The sequence below is a fragment of the Sinocyclocheilus rhinocerous genome, unplaced genomic scaffold, assembly GCF_001515625.1.
Source record: "Sinocyclocheilus rhinocerous isolate Xijiao unplaced genomic scaffold, SAMN03320098_v1.1 scaffold1330, whole genome shotgun sequence".
Taxonomy (NCBI): domain Eukaryota; kingdom Metazoa; phylum Chordata; class Actinopteri; order Cypriniformes; family Cyprinidae; genus Sinocyclocheilus; species Sinocyclocheilus rhinocerous.
The window spans coordinates 222168-236728 of NW_015665026.1; the positions used below are offsets into that span (position 1 = coordinate 222168).

General features: G+C 36.2%; 1 protein-coding gene across 1 annotated transcript in view; it reads left to right on the forward strand.

The window, feature by feature from the left end:
• LOC107730946 (kin of IRRE-like protein 3) overlaps positions 1-14561 on the forward strand; it is a 127435-nt gene that overhangs the window by 40897 nt on the left and 71977 nt on the right. Inside the window, exons 2-3 of the mRNA XM_016541909.1 lie at positions 1727-1796; positions 12255-12404. Of these exons, the coding sequence (XP_016397395.1) occupies positions 1727-1796; positions 12255-12404 (220 nt within the window). The remainder of the gene's footprint in view (positions 1-1726; positions 1797-12254; positions 12405-14561) is intronic.

The window sequence follows — 14561 nt, forward strand, 5'->3', positions numbered from 1 at the left end:
GGGCGAGGTTGTGGTTAGAACGCTTGGTTGAGTGCATCAGACGAGACGATGAAGAAGTTCATCAAAGCCGGAACTAATCGAGCCGTTTGTGCCAGGCTGGGAAGAAAGGTATTTTAATAATGTAAATTATGTGAAAAATAATGCGTTTTTCGAACCACTAAGCATGAGAGCATGTTCTAGTACACCCCCAAAACAAAATCAATACTTTGTAAAAGAGCATAATAGGACCCCTTTAATTAAATCAAAATGAGGGAACTAATTAGTACAACATGGCCACGATTTGGCGTGCGCCTGTGTTCGTGCACACTATCAAATGGAGTATACTTTGAAATGCTGTGTGTTTGACTGTGCACATATGCTAAAAATACACATCAGAACTGAAGTATACATTGTCCTTAAGGGGTCCAACTGACAAAAAAAGGGTTCCCTAACAGGTAACACTTTCTGGGTATAAATACCTCAAACATCTCTACCACAATAGCACTCAGGTAAAAACATGCTGTTTCAGCCAGGTGTTGATAGGCACAGGGGCATTAGTCATGATAAGGTCAGGCTGTCAGTTCAAGACTACACTGTAATCTTCCCCAACTCGACCTTTAGACCGTAGATTAGCTCCATTAGTTCTGCTGGAGTGACGTAGCAGTGAGCAAACTGTCGGTGCGGTAATTCACCCGATCCCAAGCTGGAGTAGAAATCCTCCTCTGGGCAGCGGCGATTCACAGAGCTGAAGTAATTCACTGCGACTCGCCCTTCCTAAGTGGCAGGCCGGCAGGTGGGGACGTCAGACACTTCACAACGCGAATCACATGCTACAGCGGGCGCGCGTGGGTTCCCGAGGCGAAAACATGCACCTGAGTTCATACATATCGGATCGGAATGCAGCCCAGTGTGATGAGTTGAGGCTGCACTGCACCTTTCTGTTTCCCCCAGAGCCGCACAACATACAAAGCCATGTGCTAATGCAATATGAGGGCTGAGATGTCAGACAGTGAGTAATTGCGGACATAAAGGTGCTTTGAGAAATTGCTTGTCAAACAATTTGGTGTTTTATTAGGAGACGGGTGCCGTGCCATACAAGGGACGTCTACTGGAAATGCACAAGTTTCCACGGCTGCTTAGAGGTGAGGCGGTTCCTCAGAGTTTGTGGTCCCAGGTTCCCACAGTAATTAGCCGTGTTGGAGCTTGGTCTGCCCTGCCTGTGCAGGACCGGGACCCAAATGCTGGCGCTAATGAGAAAGGAGTGTTTTGCCTCTTTAATTATTTTTTTTCCCGTCAGATTGGCTTTACGGCAATGTTAAAACTGCAATTATCGCTTGTCATCAGAGTGTGTGACAATTACCAGCCTTTGCTCTGCCCTAAAAAGCCATTTGCGAGCGAAAGTCTGACAAACTCCTTCATGATTCTAACACATCCTCATCTCACAGCCCCCTCTTTATAATTTAAGGATAATTATCAACTATGTAAAGAAAAAAATCAGCTTTCGAGGCTGCGTGTTAAATTCGTTTTCTGTCTACATGTGTGTGGATGTGTCCTTGTGGCTGCTTTAGAGTTCTGTGAGTGAATGTGGAGTCGGTGGTGAAGGGAGCAGAAACCGGTGACGCTCTTTGAGTGTCAGGCAGCAGGATTATTGCCCCGGGCAGCCCCACAGGCCAGAGGGGGTGGCTGAGTCAGGCAGGAGTGCAGGAGGTCTTGAGTTTACATTCAGCCGTACCCTCATCGTTCACAGGAGCAGCTGGAGCTCCTTGAGACGCCACTGCAGCCAAACAAAACCACCGGGCTGGTTCTTAGCTTTTCTGGTAAGACTGTATAAACACACATGCTAAACCTTCCAACGGACAAAAAAAATAAATAAATACTGTACGTGAAAATAAAGATGAAATAAATATCACAAACACACATTCATTAACTCCTCGAGTGGAATGACTCATTTGCTTAGCGGTTTGCTTTGTGATTTGCTAGGGGTGTGACGAGACGCTTATCCCACGAGACAAGATGAGGCACGAGACTGGGTTCACGAGACGAGACGAGATTTTTAGACTTTTTTAAAGAAATCCTCAATGATGAAATATATAGGGGGAAATAGTCTTTTATTCAACTGAAAAACACAAAATGCAAAAAAGTAGGTGCATTTTGAAATCAACTTGTACTTTATGAAATTAAACATCTATTTTAATACATTTTATGCAGTAATAAACAACATGTAAACACTGCAAAATGTTTTGCCACAAACTCAACTGACAGGCAAGTAATTGCACAAAAATGATTAGTATAAATAAAAATAAATAATAAACAACATAAATATCCCTTTAAAGTGGAAGTGAAGCAGTCAGTCAAGTTTACATTATTTAGTAAACTGATTTCCACTTTAATAAAAAAATATATAATAAACATGATTAATGTGATCAATGTATCCATTAAAGCAGTGGTTCCCAAACTGGGGGGCGCGGCAAGGCTGAGGGATAGTTAGGGCCCTATGAAATCCGTATTATTTTTTCCTAAATTCTATTTTATTTTTTTCCAAATTCCGTTTTTTCCATTTTAATTTTTCTGGATTCGTTTTTTTTTTTTTTTTATCGACTCCTTTTTAATAGTTAAATTTAATTTTATTAATTAAAAAGCATGTCTTATTAATTAAAATCATGAAACTTATACATTTTCACATCAATTTATTAAAAGTTTAACAAAAATTAGATGTTTAGGGCCCTATGAAATGTTTTATTTTTTCTCACCATATTTATATTTTTTATTGTTACCAAGTTCTGTGTTTTAGCATGTCTAATTATTTGAATGCATAAAACAACTTAATTTATTCATTTTTTTCTTAAAGTAGCCTTATGAATTTTTTTTCCTCTCAGAAATTGTGTTGTATATTTACATTTCTCTGGTTATCAAATGAAGGCATAAAACATTAATTCAATTTATCATTTATCATTTATCTTTTAATTCTTGAAAATTAAGCAAACAAGATTTTTTGGCAAACAAAGGGGATTTACTATTAAAATTAAAACATGGAAGAAATGTTTTGTGTGATTATTCCTTAAAAAAATTATGTTTGTTTCATTTTAGTAGTAGTAGTAGTAGTAGTAGTAGTAGTAGTAGTAGTAGTAGTAGTAGTAGTAGTAGTAGTAGTAGTAGTAGTAGTAGTAGTAGTAGTAGTAGTAGTAGTAGTAGTAGTAGTAGTAGTAGTAGTGTTCTGGAGATGTTGTTCATGTGTTTACGTCCTCATTTAATGAGATGGCAGACGCTGAAATCACCGCGAGTGTCAGGCGTGCTTCAGTATGTGTGTAGTAAATGAAACCGCGCGTCTGCGTCATTCATTAACTGAGACAGGCAGAACATGCTGGATTCATATTTAAATCGACTTTTGCGGCTTAATATAAGATACTAGTCCATATCGTGATTTGATTTAAGTTTAATGACCTACTTTTGATTAATTAATTCAAAATTTGACAAATTCCATGACATTCCGCGTTAAACTGTGAATTCTGTTTTTATGACTGGATAAAGACTACACTGCGTAATTTTCCCGCTTATCATGCGGCCACTTGCCTGATGTGAACATAAAATATCTTACATACCACCACTTGTGAACGAGCCAGTGTAATGCAAATATATCTGAAAGGTCTGCGCGAGGATATCGTCACGTTCTCGTGAGACCAGTCAGATCTCGCGAGATCTCGTGCCACCAGATCTCATCACACCCCTATGATTCGCATATGTGAACGCTTCACAAATTACCATAATGTTGCCGATTACAATTTGTAACTTAGACCCTGGTCTAGTTTTGCACTCTTTGATGTTCAGATGCACCTGTTTTGATCTTATCTGTCAGAAGAGCAGTCAAATTCGGAAATCAGTGTGCTAGTTAAAACTGTAACTCTCTCGGCAGAAGTTGGTTTCCAGTGAAGCTATCTGGCACTTTCCATGAACTGGTTACAAAATAGGGCCTAAAATTGCTAAATGTATTCACGTATTTATTTAATGGTCAGTGAAAGGTGGTTAATCTCAAGAGGTCAAATTTAATTTTCATATGAGCTGTTTTATTTTCTGTAGGGTTTGCAATTTTCTGGAAACATACATTAAATTAACATTAAATATAATAAAATTTAAAAAGAAAAAAAAAATTGGCTAATTGGATAAAAAAAGCTAATTGGGTAAAATGGGTTTAGTACATTTTGTCGTTATTGAGAAACATATTTATTCATTTATGTATTTATTTAATGGCCAGATTAAGTTGGTGGTTAATCTACGGAGGTCAAATTAAATTTTATATGAGCAGTTTTACTTTCTGTTCATCTTATACAGTATGGGATGTGCAGTTTTTCTAGCAATAAACCTTAAATAACCTTCAAAAACTAATACAATTAAAAAAATGTATATGGGTAACAATATTTTGAGTAATGGGCATATTTCCCTTTAAATTAAAGTCAAACATTTTTTTATTTAATATTATATATTTATAATATTATATATATATAATATTATAATTTTTTCTATATAATATTTAATATTTTTTTCTTGTATTAATGATAGTGACAGGATTGAATTGTTATGTTTGAGGAATGTACAGTAATGTCTACAATTTGTGAGATTTACTTACCTTTTCACTATTGTGTAAATTAGGGTTGTCAAAATGGCTGAAAAACTAAATTCGAATTTTGTACTTAAATATGATCAAAATTCGAATTATATTCGAATTTAAAATGCATAATTTCAGTTAGGGTGAAGAAAAGCTTTTGGCTTCTCTCCTGAGGCCACAAGAGGGCGCATCATTCAAAGCATAAGAATGTTTTTTTGCACGCGAGTGCAACAGTAATAGTTGTCCGTCTAGAAAATGCGTGAAATATGCGTTCTGTGTGAACGGCTTGGTTTCGTTTTTTATGTAAACAAGATCTTCTCCACATTGATGTTCTCTTTTTCCGCTATATTTTTAATGAACAACGCAGCAGCGCCGCATCTAGTGGCTTCAACTGGATAGGCTAACAAAAACATTATAATGCAACGACACTTACATCGTCATCGCATCTCGTGCGCCACAAAAACATTATAATGCAACGACACTTACATCGTCATCGCATCTTGTGCGCCGCTGATGATGCTGCCTCCTTAACGCACACCTAAAATTCGAATGCAACGTTTTTGGAAAAATGTAAGGAATACAGTGTTTGATGCAAAGTGTGGCTCACAGATAACTATTACTTTCATGATTATTGTATGATTTCATTTATTATACACTAGAAGTCTAGACTCTAGAGACACTAGAAATCTTTTTTTTTTCAGTTCAATATGTACCATAATGGACCATATGCCTCTGTCCTTTAGAACAGTATTTTATGTTCATATATGTGGAGCATTTCTCAGCATGATGGCGTAACCAGGCTTTAGATTGGTATTTAAAAGGCCTCTGTGAGAGTTTTTGAGAGAAGGGAATTAAGCAGCATGACAGAATTGATGATCTTCACAACACAACTTAATATGATTCCCCAAATAGGATATTATCTTCCCCCCGAAATAAATTCAATCCAGATTGTCAGTCCATAGTAAAAACATTTTAGTGTGCACATTGTTATTTTTTTGTATTGATGGACTACTTTTGAAGTCTTTCTGTGTTGGTGCACATCAAATAATTTGAGTATATTAACTGACCTCTTGAGGCATATTTAATTCAACAACATCAAAAAAAACTTTTCTGAATTATAGTTACTTATTATTATTATGAACATACCGTTTTCCTACCTACAAGGCCATGATCAGTCTGAGCCAGGCAAAAAGATCAAGCATCTTTGGCCTCATTATTCTTTGTGTCCTTTTTCCAATCTTTCAAGGCCTTCTTTACCAGAACAAGTTGAAGACTTATTTTTACTTCAAATCTTTTTATTGGTATTTTGCGTGACAATACAGATTGAAATAATGATAACAAAGTGAACAGTAGGATATTGTCCATTATTAATCCCTTCCACAATCCCCCAATTCATATTAACTCAGATAGACAGAAACACAGTAAATTAAATAATTAAACAATAACAAATGAAATAAAATAGATATAATTAACCAATATTTAAAAAAAAAAAGAAAAAAAAATCCCTTCTAACAGATGACAAACATTACATGTTGCCAGTTACAGGTGCACAAGGTAGTCCTTTAATATAGTCCAAAAAGGGATCCCAAGTCTTATAAAAGGATTTGAGTGAACCAGAGAGTGAGCATCTTAACTTTTCAAGTCTGATACAGTAAAAAATGTCCTGTATCCACCTGTTATGTGTCGGGGGCGAGGCATGCTTCCACATAAGAAGGATAGCTCGTCTGGCCAAGATTGTAGCGAAAGCAACAACCTTACAATCTCGGGCTGTCAGATCAGGTCTAAGGGATACTCCAAAGAGGGCTAAGAAGGGATCAGGGTCTATATTAGTGTTGAGAACTTTATTAAATGTATCAAATACACCTGACCAGAAAGTTGCCAGCTGTGGACATGTCCAAAACATATGCAGGTGATCAGCGGGTGAATGTTTGCAGCGGTTACAGGCAGCGCTTCTGTCTGGGTAAAATTTAGCCAACTGGGCATTGGTTAAGTGAGCTCTGAATAGTATTTTACACTGCACCGTTGTGGAAAAAAACTAATTTAAACATGAGGCAGCAACAAAACAAAATGTGAAAAAAATGAAGGGGTATGAATACATTCGCAAGGCACTGTATGTATATGTGTGTGTGTGTGTGTGTATGCACCAATCAGTATATTAGAATAATTTCTGAAGGATCGTGTGACATTGAAGACTTGAGTAATGGCTGCTGAAAATTCAGCATTGCAACATAGAAATAAATGTAATTTTAATATATATTTAAATAGAAATCAGTTATTTTAAATTGAAATTATATTTTACAGTATTCCTGCTTTTACTGTATTTTTTTATCAAATAAATGCAGCCTTGGTGGGCACTTTTTTTCAAAAACATAAAAAAAACCTTAATTATTACCCATTTATGAGCCATTTTAACAACACACATTTTTGTGGGCCGAGAAGAAACGGTTTGTAACAATTCCATTGCAAGCTACATTAATCTGCCACCTGTTTCTGTACCTGAAGTAGCTGCTCACTTTGCTCATCTCACATTGATGTAAGGCACAGGAATGTTCGAAGAATAACAATAAAGTAATCTTGTTTCCTTCGGCTTTTGACCAATTTCACCATACTGTTGGAGGCTTATGACACGCAATTTCTAAACACCTCTGAAGCGCTGTGTTAAAGTAGTCTTTTGACAACAAGACAACAGAGCTGATTGCCTCTTGCACAAAAGGCTCCTCCATTTCTCTCTCTCTCTCTCTCTCTGTCTGTCTTTCTCTCTGGAGGTGGTAAGGATGCTAGAGGGCCGTTTTTTAATGAGCTGTAGCATCAGCAGCACTCAGGCATAAATTGCTGACACTGTTTACTGCAGGCGTTTTGCTCCTCTCAGCTGACCCTTTAGCTTCCACAGCCACAGTTAAATAAAGCTGCTTCTGCTCTTCTACAGGTAAGAGATTCAGACAGCATCTAAATCCACCTCAAAAAGTCAAAATGAGTTCACTGATCCGATTCGTTGAGGATGAGCTGAAAAGACAATTGGAAATTGAATATATTTCAAAACTGACCATATTTACTTCCATAGTAAATGTCTCGTCTTATTGTGCACAATTCGTAAGCACTCGTTATTCTTAATATAAATGTACTGTACGGTTTATATATATATACCTCTCTGTCTGTCTTTCTCTCTGGAGGTGGTAAGGATGCTAGAGGGCCGTTTTTTTAATGAGCTGTAGCATCAGCAGCACTCAGGCATAAATTGCTGACACTGTTTACTGCAGGCGTTTTGCTCCTCTCAGCTGACCCTTTAGCTTCCACAGCCACAGTTAAATAAAGCTGCTTCTGCTCTTCCACAGGTAAGAGATTCAGACAGCATCTAAATCCACCTCAAAAAGTCAAAATGAGTTCACTGATCCGATTCGTTGAGGATGAGCTGAAAAGACAATTGGAAATTGAATATATTTCAAAACTGACCATATTTACTTCCATAGTAAATGTCTCGTCTTATTGTGCACAATTCGTAAGCACTCGTTATTCTTAATATAAATGTACTGTACGGTTTATATATATATACAGTAGATTATTATTCAAAAGTTTGGGGTAAGTATGATTTTTCCATGTTTTTAAACAAGGTTTCTTATGCTCACCAAAGCTGTATTTATTTTTTCAATAAACGTTTGTATGTTACTGATCCCAAACTTGTGCAGATTTATGTTTATTTCATATGAATAATAATTAATAGTTAATAAATAAAATAACATTGCTCTTACTGTGCACAATTCACCAGCACTTGATATTGTAGTTATTAATATTATTCTGTATTTAAAAAAATAATAATTTGTGTTTTTTTTTCTGTATAATCCATACTAGATTTGAATTATTTATATTACTATATAAATATACCACAAGAAAGCTGACTGGCTGTGCTCCATGGGAACAAGAAGCCATTTCACTTCTACAAGGCAGACAATTCACACTTCTTGAAATGATACCATGGGAAATCAATTTCATGCAAAGCTCCTAAGATTTCACCTTATATGTTGGAGTATTACTACAAGCTTGAGTCCTTACCAGATAAACAGGGTTTTTTTCAGGTAACTTTTACGGTAGGTTTCAAAAGGGCAGTAATACAATAAACCCAATCAATCTTACATGTTGATCTTGTAAACAACTTCCCTGTCATCTTGCTTTCGCTCTCATTCTTGCTTGGTTTCTTTTCTTTGAAAGCGTTCAATGCCCTGCCTGCACGCTGTTTTTCTCTCTCTTTGTTACGCTCAGAATTGACGTCTTCTGGGAGTGATATTTAAATCTGTGTCCAGGAAATGGAACCGCAGGAATCCAATAACAGAATTCATTTGTCTAGATTTGACTTGGGGTGCTTTGCCCACTGCGAGGGGATGCGCCAAACCTCTGAATTTAATGATTGGATTTATTTATCTATTTGTGGCTCTTATTAGAGGTGTCCATGGATCCTAGAGCCCCTGCTGTGGATATTGGTCTGCTTTCATGAAACACAACTGCTGGGTCTCGTAAACATGCCTTGGATGGAGATGCTGAGGTGTATTTATAGTTTTGCATCTCTTTGTCCTATGCAGAAGATGATTCGTCAAAATGTGCATAAAATGCCCTTACATTCGGCCAGTCAAAAGTCCAGTTACATTAAGGTTATACATTACAAAAGCACTGAATTACTTGCATTTGCTCAAAGTGACTGACCTTTGACACGCATGTAGACTTGTCTTTCAAACGCAGTTGAAGTATAATGTGAACAACCTCACATCTTTATAAATATCCTTTACATTATAGCTTCTTTAAAACATTCCCAATTAATGGTGTGTAGTCCAATAGTCCAACACAAAAGCTCTGAAGGCAGTGCTGTTCATTAGTTGTGAGTTTCTATACACTATGTGGGAGAGTCTGGGCAACATCTTTGTAAAACGTTCACATATTCAGACAGGATGGCATGAGGAACAGTTCTAAATGCTAGAAGTTATTACAGATGCACAATATTTACATTCCTACTCATCTCTACTCTAAACTTTTAATGAAGTTTGCGAGTTTTCTTAAACTTTGAATGTATTTATTACTTTGTAGCTGGAGGACTGTCTGTGACATTTCATCATTGTGCGCTGTCAGTTTCATAAGTATTTGTAGTGCCAGGGCAACTCTGAAGATCACTCAAAAACAAAGTAGTGTGGGAATCGCAGGCTGTGTTCTTGTTTTGGCTCCCACCCCATCGTTCACTGACGTAATAGCTCATAAAAATGTGCTCATTACTTGCTCTCCATCATTTGTAAACATTTATGGTCTGAAGGTGATTTTTAGCAGAATGTTTACACTGCTCTTTTCAATGCAGTAAAAGTGAATGGGACAGAGGTGGTAGAGCTCTGTAAAATATCACCATAAAAGCAGTAAAAAAAACTAGCTCTCATATCTCTTTTGTACTTGCTCAAACTTGATCAGTCTTCATACGCCAGATTTGAATAAACACAAATGAGGTTTGACAGCTGTGGTTGAGGGAAATAAGTTGTGAATGATGACTCTTGATGCATTTTTGGCCTGTTTCTCATATAAAGCTATCATATGGCTTCAGAAGACTTTTTTTTTTTTCATTTCTGAAACTTGAAAAAATGAAAAATTCTGCCTAATATCTACATTTTGTGTTTAATGGTAGAGAGATTATACAGATCAAGAACGCCATGAGTGTAAAACTTTCAAGGATGAGTTCTCAACTAGTGGAATACAACAAGCAAATTGGTTTCACTTACAAACTATAGTGAGTAGTGCATGTCAAAACCTTCAACAAATGACGAAATTAAGCACATATACTAAAAAATAATATATATATATATATATTTTTTTTTTAATTTCATGGATATGTGCTATTACACTACAGTTCAACATTTTGGGGTTGATGTTTTTGAAAGTCGACTAAGCTCTGTTTATGTGATCAAAAATACAGTAAAAACAGTAATATTGTGAAATATTACTGCACTTTAAAATAGTTTTAAAATAGTTTTTTTTATAATATATTCTTAAAATGTAATTTATTCCTGTGATGTCAAAGCAAAATTTTCAGCATCATTACTCCAGTCTTCGTGATCCTTCAGAAATCATTCTAATATGCTGATATGGTGCTCAAGAAACATTTCTTATTATTATCATCTTTGAAAACAGCTGTGCTGATTCTTTATAATTCTTTGCTGAATAGAACTTTCAAAAGAACAGCATTTATTTGTAATCGTTTGTAACATTATAATTGTCTTTACTGTCACTTTTGATCAATTTAATGCATCCAAGTATTAATTTCTTTAAAAAAATTAAAAATAATAAAATTCTGACCCCAAACTACAATCACCGTATAACCAAAATCACATTTCATTAAGAACATTTTCCATGAAATACTGTGCTATCCACCTTTATTTTGAAGCTCTATGTGTGACAGTAAGTGTCTTGGCTGTGTCTATTTTTATCTCTCCCAAGAAATTTCATGCTAAACCTCTGAAACAAAGGTGAAAATCAAATGACACATAACTGAGAGCTCCATTAAGTCTTATGCGCTATAAAGGAGCAGAAATCCTGTGGGTTATGCTATAAACACCCTTCTTCAACATGGGTAGGCGAACAAAAGAAGTAAGTTTTAAAGCTAAGCTTTAATGTTTTTTTATTCTTTAACAGAACTAAGATCAAGTGTGAGTATTGGTGTTAACTTCAAACAGCAAAATTAGACGGCAGTGTACAGAGAGAAAAATATGCTTGGCATCTCAGCTGTGTTACAGCACCATCCCGCAGAAATCCTGCCACATCAGTGGAAGGCCAAGTGCTATTTATGAAAGATGCACCTCGCAGAGCTGCACTTTATTGAATTTAAGACAAAAATCAACCAAAGTGGTCTCAGGAGATGCGCAAAGCTCCTCCGATTCTCTGGTGTATCAACTGTTTTCACATTAAAAGACCAAAAAAGGTGAGGGAAAGCGACAGTTGAAAGGACGAGATGTTTATTTCTCTGAGAATCTTCTGTGAATATATTCTCAGAGAAATACATATTCCCTTTCTATTGATGCTCTTATCTGCTTCCCGGAACGGAAAAAAATAACTCAGTCTGTCTCACTCTGCAATTTAATGAGAAAGGTAAGACGTACTTTTCACCTCCCGTATTGAAGACCGCTTACCTTCAGGGCACTTTTTCATTTGCACCTCATTCTATTAGACTTCAAGGTGAACAGCAGTCTGCGAACGGCCGTTCCGGAGCACCACTGAGCCTGTCATCCGGCACTGACGCAGTTTGTCGTTGGGAAAGTTATTTTGCCTGCTAAGCTGAGTTTCCGTGAGTGAAAGCAGAGTTTGAGGAGCTTCGGCTGCGAGCCGCGAGCTGATTTATGCTGCAGATGCTGCAGTCTTGTGGATCTCAGCAGTGTCATGTTCAGCTTTCCTAACTGTGAGGCACCTACTCGTACTTCTGTGTGTCACTGCACTTTATTAAGGATTCCAGTGACATAAAGTTGAAATTTATAGATTTATTCTTCAAAGTGGGTTTTGGGAGTTGGACTAGATTTACTAGAGCCATAATAGTAATCCTCAAGAAAAAGGTTTTTTGTAAATCCTCTGGCAGGGGCAGCCAGCTCTGACAAATTGTATTTGATGATTTATAATTGTGACCTCCCTTGTTCATTCTTTCTCTCTTTCCTTTCTGTTTTAGGAAGCTCTGTTGTATTTATCCAGCAGCCCCATGATCTGGTGGTCGTGGCCGGGCAGCCCGTGACCCTGCCGTGCTCCATTACTGGATACCATGGCATGGTGCTGTGGGTCAAAGACGGTCTGGCTCTGGGGGTCAACCGAGACATGTCAGGTAAGAGCTTTTGCTGCAGTCTGTTTCGTATCCTAACCTGTGGTGAAATATCTCGGCCTCTCATGGCTAATTGCTGTTTATCAGTTGCTTGCATATACGATTGACCACATGTGCAAAGTTGGTTGATTACATAATTGCAGTTGATTTATAATTTAATATAATTACATAATTGCAATTTATGTGTACAAAGTATAAGAAAGTACAGTCAATGCTTATCAAGTCTAGATTTAAACAGTTATAAAATATTTTCTCTTCTCACGCTTATCATTGTAGTACTTGGCCTTCATATTTTCCAAGAGATGACTCGAATTGCTGTATTTAGAACTTGATATGAAACAATGTCTGTAAAGGAGTAAGATAGAAAACTTTGTTTTAATAATTCATTTGCACTACCATTCAAAAGTTTGGGGTCTCTACAATTTTATTTTTTTTTATTCTTACCAAGCCTGCATCAGGGTTATTATAGTTAACTAAAACTATAACCATAAAAAATAAATAAATAAATAAATAAAAAATAACTCAAACTCAGCAAATTGACTAAATACAAAAATAAAAATAAAAAACTACAGTAATTCAAAATATTAATAAAAACTATAATAGTGTCTCAGTGATACTAAAATAATATTGGCCTGCATTTATGTGATCAAAAATACAGTGAAAGGGGGTAGAATTGTGAAATATTATTACATTTTGAAATAACAGTTTTCTAAATTTAGTATACTTTAAAATGTAATTTATTCCTGAGATGTTAAAGCTGAATTTTTAGCATCATTACTCCAGTCTTCAGTGTCACATGATCCTTCAGAAATCATTCTAATATGCTGATTTGGTGCTTAGGAAGCATTTCTTATTATTATTATCAATGTTGAAAACAGTTGTGTATTTTTGTGGAAACTGTAATACATTTTTTCAGGATACTTTGATGAATAAATCATGTATTTATAGTATTTATTTGAAATACAAATCTTTTGTAACATTATAAATGTCTTTACGTTCTCGTTTGATCAATTTAATGCATCTTTGCTGAATCAAAGTAATAATTTATTTGATTCTTACTAATTTAGTCATACAAACATATTTTTTTCATTTGTTCTGCATGCACTTTAGCAACCGTTCTTTTGGCTCTCTTTAAAAAAACAACAACATCTCATTAGGTTTGACACACCAGATCAGCGCCTATATCCATCTTAGATGTTTGACTTCCTGTAACGATTAGTAGAGTAGTAGTTTGCCGCTCTTAACCTTGGACCATGCATGTTTTATGGCCAGCGTTGCACATTTCAACCTGGTTGCCGCCATGTTAGTCAGAGTTTTTTTTTTTTTTCACACATTTGGATTGTTTTGGCTTCCCATATAAAAACACAAAATAATGAGATGATAATCATGGGGAGAAAAATAATTATGTATGCTGTGATACTGGTTATACTCGCTATCAGTAACCTGATGTTTATTTTCAAATTATTAGAATTACTCAGACATGGAAGAATTGACCTTTTATTTGACTATGAGGTTGGAAAGGAAGCACAAAAGTCAGTGGGTTACACAACACTCATCTTAAGTAGGGATGGGTACCGAGAACCGGTATTTTTTTGGACCGGTACGTAATTGGGTCAATACCGGAATACCGATAAGCTTCAGGACAAACGATACTGTTATCGATACTTGCATTGTTTTATCTCTGTATACCTCAATGTTAACGACGAATTAGAAGCTGTTGCTTGTCATTTCCCTTCACTGAATAATGTGGCCGACGTTTGCGCGACGTGCGTGTGATATCCATGTACATGTGCGGTGTGTTTGCGTGCAATCAGTCATGGCGGCAAGAGTGAAACGTTTGAAAGGGTGGGCTCACGTTACAAAACTAGGTGACAGATGCAATATATGCAGTCGTGTAATAGTGAACAAAGGAGGCAACACTAGTAATATAATGAAACATTTACTAACAAAATACAACATCTACCTCAAGCAATGCGCTGTATTGTCTCGCGGCTCCAGCTCCAACTGAAACTCACGAGACACATTCACATTAAATGTTGATTCGGTAGAGTTACACGCACAAGATTTATTTGCAATCACAAAAGTACATTATTTCCACGTGCTTTAAAGGCACAATATGTAAGATTTTTTTATTAAAATATCCAAAAACCACTAGAACAG